Source organism: Tenebrio molitor, chromosome 3 (genome assembly GCF_963966145.1).
Source record: "Tenebrio molitor chromosome 3, icTenMoli1.1, whole genome shotgun sequence".
NCBI classification, from domain to species: domain Eukaryota; kingdom Metazoa; phylum Arthropoda; class Insecta; order Coleoptera; family Tenebrionidae; genus Tenebrio; species Tenebrio molitor.
Window position 1 is genome coordinate 26,517,400 of NC_091048.1, and position 11,731 is coordinate 26,529,130.

The window sequence follows — 11,731 nt, forward strand, 5'->3', positions numbered from 1 at the left end:
ACTAAAACCTAATTCGAAATTAACAAAAAAAAAAGTATGGGGCCCTCGGAAATTGAATTTTAAAGTGTTTGGTGCCATCACCGTGCTTCCAAAAAAATCACAGATCTTATACATAAACATACGTACGTACGATTTTACCACTAAATTCACATTTGAACGTTTATTTGGGAGACGAAAATATCTAAAAGCTTAGTAATGAAATTTGCTGATTAACTACACCTTCTGGCAGGTACTTACCCATTTCAGGTAAAAGTAGGCCAATTGAAAAGCCGTTTATTTCATTTCAAACATTTCCAATAATGCAACCCAAACTACACGAATTGTGAAATTTTCATCAGGTAAACCCTACCCTTAACGTGGCACTTGAAAATAAAAACTGACACAGATGCAGGGTATTTTTATTTGATTTCTTGATATAAAATAACACTTTTATAGTCTGGCACAAACCAATCACAAATCCGACATTCTTTGGTACAAGTACGGTGTACTTCTCTTGCGACAGCAGCATGCAACAGTGAGATAGTCATTTGAGTAGTAATAATAATAATAATAATAAGAACAAGAGAAATAATATAAAACATACATCTAACTGTTGGACGTTTAAATATAGTGCTCTTAACTTACTTAAAAATAAAATGTTATAAAACAAGTAGGTGCGAATTAATCGTCTCGACAAAGTAATCAAATGCAATTGTCTTTCACGTGACAAAATGACAATTTATTGCACTCGCCTCGATTGTTACATCATATGTAATAACGATAAAAATAATGTTGATATATGTGGGTGTTACACGAGAAATTGCGGAAATATTGAACACAGGTGTTTTGTCATTTTCGGTGTTAAAATGCGAAACACGAACGTTCAAGTTTCGTCGGAAATGACACATTTTACAGATTGGGTATCGAGTGATCCATCAGGTCCTTCAGTAGAGAACCGGCCATCCTGAAAAGACAAAAATCATTTAGTGCAAGCCACGCCCACTCGGGATTCACGCGGAACACAACCGACGGGACCTCGGCCACATCCCGCTGATTTTTAACAGTGTATCAGTAACGACATTTGCTTGTCGACGAACAGGACAATTAGCGATACAAGTGACACTTCCTCCAACTGTAAATGCAACTATAAACCTCCACGTCACGTGAGCATGACTCACGAAGCATTCTCAACGTTGCGATAAATTAGAATTTAATCGGAAAAATGATTCGCGAGTATTGTTCTTGATTGAATTCCTTTTGACGTAATAATTAGTTAAAAAACAAACGTCAACGATCTGATTTTTTGATTTTAGCGTCGACTTACTTTTTCACCATGTGATCGTAGATGAAGCTCGGAATCACCGTGATCGTGACCACCTCCCCCGCCTCTTCGATTATCTTGCTTATCTGCTTGTCCTTCAACCCTACCACGTTCTGTCCCTCCACTTCGAGCAACTGGTGGTCGGTCAGGACGCCGTTCCTGGCGGCCGACGAGTCCTTGACGATGGTGACGATTTTGCCGTTTTTGAACTGGAACCCGACGCACCGGACGCTGTCCTTGTGCAAAGTTATCGTCCTCTCGAAGGGCCTGTCCCTCACGACCACGCTGATCCCGTTGACGGCGCTCTTGCGGAACATGTCGTGGACCTTCTCCATCGTGTACCCCGCCACGTTCACCCCGTTCACCTGCAAGATCTGGTCGCCGAATCGCAACCCCGCGAGGGACGCCGGCGAGTTGTCCACCACCAGGCAGACGAAGACGCCGTTGTTGATGGGCTTGACTCGGACGCCGACCTTGCCGTCTTTGTCCTTGCAGAGGGTGAGCTGGCGGATGCCGTGGCTCACGTGGGCCCGCTGCAGCCCCAGCGACTGCCCGGAGAGGGGCGCCACCATGGAGGAGTTGCCCACGGCGATGGGGATGCTCTGGAATTTGCCAATTCAATTTTTTACACCGCGACAGGCGAGTCGGACGTGAAATACAAAAAGCGAGTCGTAGATTGAACCATACCAACTTGGCGCGTTGTAATTCTAGCGTTGTTTTTACCAAATGGTACATTCTAGAATTATCATGCATGTTTTAGTCAAATTAATGTCAGGAGCTGGGGCTCAAGTCGACTCCTTCAACAAGGACCTCTCTAGAGCATTTGACAGACTGGACTTGTTGAATAAATGAAACATTTTTCGTCTACAGGTCGCGTTGATAACACTGTTTACTTCTTATTTAATCGGGGCAGAACGCTGATTATTCTAGAAGTTTTCAAGTCACCTCTGGGGTACCCCAAGGGTCCATTCTTGGACCTCTGTTTTTCATTTTAAATCGTTTGGTTTTTATTCTGACAGAGGTTTTTCTTAGATTGATCAAAAAACTTGCGCTTGGAGTTGTAATAATTTGTAATTTCATCTAGACTTGTTTTTAAACCACCCAAAAGAATCAATGTTAATTTAGAATTGGAATTTTTTGTATCAACAAATCTTAATCAAGTTTTTGTAAAATGTTAAAAAAAAAAAGACAACATGTAACGCAACACGACTTGGACGTTTTTTTAGTCACCCTTCAGTAAACTTAATTTTTTACTCAAGATCTCTGACGTCACTCTTGACCACAAGGTTTTTTCCCAAGAAAATTGAATGATTGCACATTTTAGATCAAAACCCTGGATTGACATTTGACTTTTATCTTGTATTATCAGCGCCACCTACGCGTTATCAAAATCCAATGTTTCTGTACTTACTGGTTGGGGTAGAGCCACTTGCAGATATTCAGGCATGTTCTGCTCTATCACAGCTTCTGTCAGTTCCAGCCCCATGTACTCCCCCAGGGACGGATAGGCCGAGTTGCCGGTGGGGCTCCGCGGGACGGGCATCTCGGGGGCGTAGTTCGTTGGATTGGGGCGAACCGCCGCCGTCAGTGCCTGGTTCTGCGCCCGCGACAGTTGGTCGACTTTCATGTCTTCTAGGCTCGGATACAGCGACATTTTGACCAGTCTGCTGGAACAGTCACGCGCTCGATTAAACGATTCGTCGATATTGGTCTTATCAACCACTAATACGACTGGAATATGACCACTATCACTGGAGGCTATTAATAGCGACGACTTGCAGCTAGTACGAACCTGTTTTACTGTACAATTGCTTCAATTGTCCGACAACTTAACCGACTTTTTGCACTTTATTTATCTTTGATGATTCATCACAGTCGGAACAACGTTAAATAGTTCGATTGTTGCCGGATTTGTTTGTTTGACGTTTGGAAATTATTCCGTTGTTTTTTTGTTATTGTTTAAACAGCGGCGCCATCTGGCGTCGGCGATTGAATCAGCGCCGATTTATTGGAACGACGGGCTATTCCCGTAAAGAATTACAAAATTCGGGGGTCACGGGTTACGTTTTGAAGCCTGCGGAATGCAGCGATGAAAGTTCAGGGTTGCCGAACCCCAAGATTAAAAATAAAGCTAATGCGACAACCCAGAATACATCGCACCGGTGCTGCCATCACAACGTCAAATCAAATCTACAATTTCAAAATACAATTATTCAGAATTCCAACAACTTTTTGTAATTTTTACTGAAGCAATATTGGAGTGGACAAAACGATTTTACACAGTTAAAATTGCATTTTCATTGTATACTTGAAGTTAAGAATTAATTGTCCCTAGATTTCCAAGTTGGGGATTTTTGCTGTCAAGCGTCAGTCGGTCAGTCCAAAACAGCAACAATCAAAACAATAACTTTTAAGTATTTTTTAAACAAATCTGGATTTTCCGACATTTTAGAACTGGTTGACGTTGATAGTGGTGCCAGAGTGCGTCTCACCTACAAATAATATATTTTTCAATTCATAATTTACGTGGAAACTATTGGAAGTCCTGTTGCTGCAAAACTAGGATGCACATCCTTTGAAGCTTTGCATTTATTTAACCATGAGTTGTGAATATTCTTCGAAAGCCATAACTTTGAAGGATTTCGACCACATATGCAGAACTTGTCTGGGCGACGAGAAAGTGGGCCCCATTTCGGAGACCACCGTGGGAGACCTGAAAGCCGTCGACTTGCTCGAATACTGCGTCATGATCGAGGTGAGCGCATTTTTCTCATCTCCCCCAAAATAACGGTGACTTTCAGGTGAGCAAAAACGACTTATTACCCCAAAACATTTGCGAGACATGTCTCAACAACTTGTACCGCGTTTACGAATTCAAGAAGCAATGCCAGGAGAACGAAGCTGTACTCAAACTGCTAGTAGAGAGCCCCCAGCCTGACAGCACCGAGTCCAAAGACAAATCGGACAAAGAAGATGAAGAGTTCTCCTGTAACATCACCCTGATCGAAGAAGACGCTGAGTTCAAGTGTGAGAGCGAATGTGATAACGACCAAGGCGCGGAGCAGTCCCCGAGCGAGAAGTCATCGAAAGGACCCCCTTACAAGTGTCGCGAGTGCGACGAGACTTGCGCTGACAAAGAGGAACTGAAGGAGCACCGAAAAAAAGCTAAACACACCGAATACAGGAACCACAAGTGCGAGATCTGCGCCAAGAGGTTTACGAGGAGCAAGCTGAGGCAGCACATGAGGTCGCACACGAAGGAGCAACCTTACCAGTGCGACGTGTGCTTGCAGCGCTTCAGCATGAGCGGGAACTTGAAGCGGCACAAGATGACGCACACGGGGGAGCGCCCCCACGTGTGCAGCATCTGCGGCAAGGGCTTCATCCAGGCGACGTCGCTGCACGCCCACGAGAAGGTCCACTCGGCGCACGACGACAAATTGTCGCCTGACTGTACCGGCGTCATGAAGTTCACGTGCAATTTCTGCGGACGCGGCTTCAAGAGGCTGGCCCCTTTCAACGCCCACCTGGAGAGGCACACCTCCCACAAGAAGTACGTCAAAAAGGACGACAAAACCGAAGAGAACCAGTACGAGGGTCGCGAGCACGTGTGCGACATCTGCGCGCGCGCCTACAAGACCAAGCACCTCCTCAAGGCGCACCGGCTCACGCACGGGGAGAAGTCTTTTCTGTGCAGCGACTGCGGCAAGGGCTTCGTCACCAAAGCCGCGCTGCAGTCGCACCTGAAGGTGCACACCGGCGAGAAGCCGCACACTTGCGTCGTCTGCCAGAAGTCCTTCGCCCATGTGGGCAGTTTCGACTCGCACATGTTGATCCACTCGGGCCTCAAACCCTACAGTTGCAGCTACTGTCCCAAGTCTTTCACCCAGCTGTCGCACCTGACGTACCACTTGAGGACCCATAGCGGGGAAAGACCGTATTCGTGCTCGTATTGCTCCAAGAGTTTCGCTTTGAAGGGGAATTTGACCGTGCACGTGCGGACTCACACGGGGGAAACCCCCTACGTGTGTCCGGTGTGCGGAAAAGGGTTCTACGACTCCAGCAGCATGAAGAAGCACCAGAGGAACCACAAGGACGAGGCGCCGGGGAGGGTGCAGCAACAGCAGCAGCATTATCCCGTCATAAACTCGATGATGCAATCGGTAAACGTCTCGTGCAATTAGACTTAAGTCGAAAATACATCACTGCTAATTTATTTATATCAACGTGGAACGTAATTTTAACGAAAATCACTAATCAAGTTCATGGTCAATTTTATACGTGCATTTTATTATGGCGACAACTGTACAAAAGTAGAATCTTATTTAAATAAACGCGAGTTGAAATATATTTTTTAGATCTGTGCCCCAAACCGGGACTCGGTCGGCTACGGAAGGCGGAAGTCGAGTCGTAGATTGACACGTCCAACTTTGTTATACAGGGTGTTATTGAAACTTGTACAGATATTTTAACCACGAGCTACTGGCTTCATGTAGAACTCGGAAAAAATATATAAAAAATGCTGTGCCAAAAAATAAAATGACATTTATTTTTTGAGCTACAATTTTTTTAAATTGCTTTTAGTTTTCTACGTTGTTCTACAACCCCGTAGGTAAAATTTTAAAAAAACCCCCTGTATATCATATTTTATAAAATGTACATAGAATTTTTGAAATATTTTTTCCGAGTTCTACATGAAACCAGTAGCTCGTGGTTAAAATATCTGTACAACTTTCAATAACACCCTGTATGTGTTTTATCACGTGGCACCCCCAGAAATGCTCTCGTATGATTCAAAAAGTATCTAATCAAAAGCGGCTATGAAAAACAAAAGATTAGAAAACGTAGGTTTTGACTGGAATCGTCCAACCGTAAATGTCATTACTACTCATTACGATTGATGGGACAGCTCAGATAATGATTTTTTTCTACGATCGTGCAAAAAGTGAGTGTTCATTGTATTGTTTTTAGAGGAAAAAGTGCCTCTTAATTGCACTAGTGCAATAAAGTCTTTATTGCACGCATCTGTCAACAGTCTGTCTACGATCGTGCAAAAACTGAGTGTTCATTGCATTTTTCACACACGACGCACAAGACCGAACTGTTGTTTATCGTTGTTTTTTTCTCGTTTTTTTATTCGATCGTAGAAAAAATGTTGTATGCAACACGTGCAAAAAGTGTTATTGCACTTGACGTGTTGTCCCACTCGTCTGCGGCTCTTGGAACAATTTTTACGTCGCGTGCAATAATCATTCACTTTTTGCACTTGTTGCATTAATAACTATTTCCATGATCATTGGGTTTTAGTGGTTTTTGTCCACTGAAAATAGTTGGCAAAGAGCACTAGTGATTAAATGCACTATTATACTTTGCTCACTTGTAAAAATAGCTATTGTGATCAATATGCGGCAAACGTTTTTGATGCGATTGTTTTTCGCGGCCGCCCTTGATCTAACATTTTTTGTTATTTGTGATAAGGTTTCTTGAGCTTCGTGACCTATAATTTAAAAAAAGTATGTTGTCATTATTGCCAAACGTTTCGTTAGTTTTTACTTGACACCATCACGCTATTTTTTGTGTCAAAGTCTCTCGGCTAGATTAAAAATTTTTTCATTATATTTTTCTCTGGCAATTATAGGATGTGATTGCACAGTTGCATAATCGAAGGCTATCAATTGTTTCGAAATGCGTATAATCATTATCAACGGATTAGATTGAAGAGTATCATCGACCATGATCAGTTGGCATGAATGATTAAAAAAATGAGAAATAAAAATAGAACGAACACATTATTGACCTTCATCAATCAATATGAGTTATATTTTATTTTAAAAATAAAAATGGAACTGGCCGCAGACAGCTCGTTGCGAAATGAGCTATTTCTGGCAATTATCGTGATCAAAAGTGCCGTCGTGATTTGTGCGAGCGGACCGCGGACTAAACTAACCCGTGGTCGCGCTGTCTTCAGGCAGATTAAACTTGTCATGGATACAAATCAAGTATATTTATAAAATAAAGATTACAAGCACGAACACAACGAAATAAAATATCAATTACAACCAAAATTACGATTTCACAACAATCGGTGATAACAAAACAACCAAATCAAATTTAAATATCTTGACTCGCTGAGGGTTGATGACCGCCCTGTGATGCTTGTGCAGACTGTGATGCATTAGTCGAGACGAAGTCTCCCGTGATGCACGGGATGCTCGGGATCTGGCACCCTTGCTTGGAGAACCCCGAATATTGTGATGTCATGGGTTTGATCGGTGACGGCAGATTGTCGGCCTCGTCCTCCTTCTCCAACAGCGTCTCTTCACCTTGACCCTCGTCCAAAAACGGCAAAACGAAGTCGTCTTTCGGCGGCCTCGGCTCAGCCTGCGACGGCACCAGCGGCACCTGCGTGATGGTGCAACTGCTGCCGACGGGACTGAACGGATCCGGCGTGAAACTCGGCGACTTCCTCTTCTCCGGCGTCAACTCCGCCACGCTGTTCTCCCCGCTCAGATCCGAAAAGTCAATGTCGTAGTTGATCTTGGATAGACTGAGACTGTTCTGGTCTTCGGGAGTGGCTCCGTCGAGGCTGTGCGCGTCGAACGGCGACAGAAACTCTGCCGGTTTCGCTTCGGTGATGCAAGGCGTGATGTCCAGCTGGAGCTTCGTCTTGGTCTCGTCGAGATTGCTCTGGCCGATTTGCAAGTTCTGGAGGTAGTAGGTGTTGGGTTGGGCGTCGTCGACTTCGATCTTGACCGCGGCGACTTGGCTCGCTTCGATCTTGAGATCCTCGGGCGTTTTGCGCGGCTTGATGATGAGCGGAGTCCTTTCCAGGACGGAATTCACCTTCTCGGTGATTTCATCTTTGAACTTGAGGATGTCTTCGGTCAGGATTTTGGTGTTGTCCTGGACGGTGCTGGTGCGCTCGGAGAGACCCTTCAACAGGGCCAGGTGTTCGCACAGCTGGTGCATCCCCTCGCACGCCACCAAAGCCGACTCCCAGGCGCTCACCGAGGTGATCTCGCCGCTCATGTAGGCCTCGAACTCTTGCTGGGGCATGTTCAGCGACTCCGCCGTCAAGTTCTCGATGAAAGAAACGGCGCAACACTGCCACGCACGACAACAAAGTTAGGATCGCGTCCACTCGCAGATTGATTCGGACCGCAACGAGTGCGAATCAATCTACGACTGAACTTTGGGGCTTACCAGGTTGGTGAAGTAGTAGCCGGCCTCGCCTTGCATCAGTCTGGCGTCGTTGCAGAACCTCGTGACGTAGAGAATGTTACTTTTGAGTCTTGCGGGGTTGGCTTTGAGCACTATGAAGATGAGAGCTGGCAGAAACTCGTCGGCGCTGACAGGTCCCCCTTGACAGTGCTGCAAGACTTTGACCACGCTCTGGCAGCAGCGCACCACACAGGAGAGCTTCTCCTGGGGGGCCTTCATCGAATCCATACCTAGCAAATCGGTGATGGCCGTGTAAACCAAGTCTCGAACCTCTATACTAGTCTCGCTAATGCAACAGTCTAAATGGTGGGCGTTGACCCAGCTCAGTTTCCGTATGCGTTCTTGGATGATCAAATCTTTCTCCTCGTCGTTAGTAGATGGCGGACAAAACAACCAACTGTTCGATACGGATTAGTCTCGCGGAAATGTGACCCGACAAAATATTTTACCTGTAAAGACTGACCATGACGTACTTCTCGAAAAAGTCCAAAAGCTCGTCCCTCACGTCGGTGGTGACCTCCTGGTACGTCTGCGTCGAGTTGACCCTGTTACTGTACAGATTGTAGTATTTCTGCGCCATTTCCGCGATGTCCTCGATGGGTTTGTTCTCCAACTCGCTGTAGATCTTGGTGGTGAACGACTGGACGCACTTGAAGAAATCTCGTCGGACCAGTTCGCCCCACACTCCGTACAACGAGATGAACTCGGCCATCAACTTGTCCGCGTCGGGGTTGGCTTGTCTCAAGTCGAGGTGGCGCTCCGGTCGTCCCGAATCTGCCGCTTTCGATTAGCACAACGGACAAGCGGGATGGGGGCACGCTTTACCTTTGACGCTTGACGTTTTCCGGAAAACCGGCAAGCTCTTCAGGTATTTGTTCTTCTTGTCGGTCTGTTGTCGTTTCTTCTCTTCGAACTTGGAAAAACCGGAAATCTTCGCCTGATCGGGGTGGCTCTGGCGCGCTTTTCTCTGCCGCTCCTGGTCCATGTGGTTCCGGTAGCATTTCGAGCAGTAGCCTACACAAAAACACTTTATCAAGATCCATTGTACGTCATCAGCAAAAAAATGATATCGTGCAATTTTTATGTAACTACCTCCTATTAGGTCGATCACGCAGCAGAATTTGTGCAAACATTTTTTATCTTACTGAAAACAGTGAAAACTGTTCATTGCTTAATAAAATACTAAATGACAGTGATGACATTTCAAATAAGAATTTATCGAAGACGCTGACTTTTGTTTTTCATAGGCAACTTGGATGGTATTTTTAATTGATCATTATGGTGTAATTACAAATGTTTCTAACATCATAGGTGGCTGTGATTTGTGTAAAAATGTAAATTTGACGTTTGACATTTCGCACCTATCAATTTTCGTTGTTTGTCATTTTTCAAAGTGTAAATTACGATGTTTTGAATTAGTTAGGGCAGCAAAAGAGTCTTTCATTTGCAGAAACATTAACAACCCCGTACCCCTATTCTGGTCACGTCTTGTTCTTGAATTTTTAAGTCCACTCGTGAGACAAAACCAACAACGGGTAAACATGTTTGGAGTGTTTGATAAGTGATAACCGCCAATTCTTCGCTTATCTTCCGTTTTACTCACCATCCCAGTCGGCATTGCCGTAATATCCGCAGCCGTTCTTGCACTTGAGATCGGCCTGGTTGATCCTCAGCGAGGGTTGTTTTGTCGCGTACATCATGTACTTGTAAGAGCGCTGCAACGCAAATATAGGCATGTTGCTGCTTAATTACGCTAACATAAACACTAACTACAACTAACTAAAATTGTTTATAAGTCCCCGATCAAGGTACGAGCTACCTTGACGCCGTGCTTAGTCACCGTTGGATTCTTTGCCCATTTGTGGGTCGATTTTCACGTCGGACGTGAAAAATGCAATACACTGATTCGATATTTTCTGTCTTTTTACCACGGCGGGACGAAGCTGTGGTCGTGCGCGCACAAATTCAGTTCCTTCATCAGCATCTGGACAACAGGGAATTGGGGATATTTCAGGAAGTTGATTCCCGCCGTTTCCACGATGTGAACCCGCGTCAGGGATTCGAGGAAATACGTGTGCCCATTCAAATTTTCACCAGGATCAGCCATGTGTGTGGATTGGGTGGATCGGCTTGTAACGACAGGTTGGAAAATTATACGAACTGTCACAAAGGAAAATCGACACTTCGGACCAAAGGAAAATCGACAAAACTGTGATTCTCGCAAGAGCACTGTGATGAGAGACTGCGTTGAGACACTAGACAGTGATTGTCTCGACTCTTGCGACGCTTTATATCTCCGCGACTTTATCGCAGCGATAACGATTAACCAATCAAATGGGCAAGGTTAAAAGTCTAATTAAACTATGAATTTTAATCTGCGACCAATAGCTGCGAAGCACAATTTTCAAGTTAAATCGGCACACAAGACGAATCACGTCAATGTAATTTTTTACGCGATAACGCCGCAGATTAACTCGGCGATGATTTAATCGTGTCGCGGGTCAGAATCGGAACTAACCAGTACTGGACGCACTACATTGGACTCAACAGTTGGGGAAATTGGAAAAATATTTACGTTTCTAAATTTTATCAACCATTGTGTTTGTCATTAAAGTGTTTACTTACTGTCTACGGAGTTTCGTCAACCACTAATAAACAGTTGTTTTGCATTTTCTGTCCGTGGCGATAACCTGGAAATAAATGCGGTACATTACAAAGAAGCCTGTTGCCTAATTAATTAAATATTAGTCCAGTCGGAACAGCTGAACCAATTTGGTTCTGATGACCCAACCAGGGTAAATACACATTGACGAGCGATAGTACGACGAAAACAAATTTACCTTTTGAACTTCTGACAAAAGTCGAACCCTCAGGATGACTGACCACTTGCACCGCTATTTCGTGACACCAACCTTCGAAACGTTACAAAATTCTTGTTTTTATTGATTTTTAATCTTTATTGAGGTTAGAACGGTTTGACATTTGATAAAGTCGCATCGCAACCAACCTAAAAATACTAAAAAACACATTACACTAATAACCTTGAACGGTGCCCCAATTCTTATTTTCCGACCAGATCTGTCTCTCGGGCCCCAAAATTCTTCGAGCAAATCTCGCGAATCGTTTCGGGTTCAAGGTCGACAGTTTTGAATCACTGTGTCAAGGATAAGTTTAATCGCAGGTGTTATCAAAAAAATACCGTTTGATATC

The 11,731-nt window shown here is 44.5% G+C and overlaps 3 protein-coding genes across 6 annotated transcripts in view; 1 reads left to right on the forward strand and 2 right to left on the reverse strand.

Annotated features, from left to right (window-relative positions):
* Positions 1-382: 382 nt before the first annotated feature.
* On the reverse strand, positions 383-3,319 carry LOC138125688 (syntenin-1-like). 2 transcript variants are annotated; one of them, XM_069041136.1, is made up of 4 exons: positions 3,093-3,319; positions 2,712-2,967; positions 1,304-1,902; positions 383-943 (listed from the first exon to the last, which is right to left on the reverse strand). In XM_069041136.1, the coding sequence occupies exons 2-4, from the start codon at positions 2,952-2,954 to the stop codon at positions 889-891; spliced, it is 897 nt and encodes a 298-aa protein (XP_068897237.1). In that variant the 5' UTR covers positions 2,955-2,967; positions 3,093-3,319; the 3' UTR covers positions 383-888. The 2 variants fall into 2 exon arrangements, with proteins under 2 accessions (XP_068897237.1, XP_068897236.1); XM_069041135.1 differs by having other exon boundaries at positions 2,712-2,964; positions 3,093-3,315.
* Positions 3,320-3,638: 319 nt separating this feature from the next.
* On the forward strand, positions 3,639-5,650 carry LOC138125684 (zinc finger protein ZFP2-like). The gene is made up of 2 exons (XM_069041130.1): positions 3,639-4,055; positions 4,102-5,650. Exons 1-2 carry the CDS (start codon positions 3,900-3,902, stop codon positions 5,482-5,484), a joined length of 1,539 nt encoding a protein of 512 aa, XP_068897231.1. The 5' UTR covers positions 3,639-3,899; the 3' UTR covers positions 5,485-5,650.
* Positions 5,651-7,285: 1,635 nt separating this feature from the next.
* The window catches only part of Rabex-5 (Rabaptin-5-associated exchange factor for Rab5), a 44,403-nt gene continuing 39,957 nt past the window's right edge, over positions 7,286-11,731 (reverse strand). Inside the window, exons 1-7 of one of the 3 annotated variants that reach the window (XM_069041120.1) lie at positions 11,362-11,500; positions 11,147-11,211; positions 10,125-10,236; positions 9,347-9,535; positions 8,971-9,295; positions 8,504-8,918; positions 7,286-8,404 (exon numbers count right to left, since the gene is read on the reverse strand). In XM_069041120.1, the coding sequence (XP_068897221.1) occupies positions 7,412-8,404; positions 8,504-8,918; positions 8,971-9,295; positions 9,347-9,535; positions 10,125-10,221 (2,019 nt within the window). In that variant the 5' untranslated portion in view covers positions 10,222-10,236; positions 11,147-11,211; positions 11,362-11,500 and the 3' untranslated portion in view covers positions 7,286-7,411. Of the gene's footprint in view, positions 8,405-8,503; positions 8,919-8,970; positions 9,296-9,346; positions 9,536-10,124; positions 10,808-11,146; positions 11,212-11,361; positions 11,501-11,731 lie in introns of those variants that run through there. The other 2 variants (XM_069041121.1, XM_069041118.1) reach the window with 2 other exon arrangements.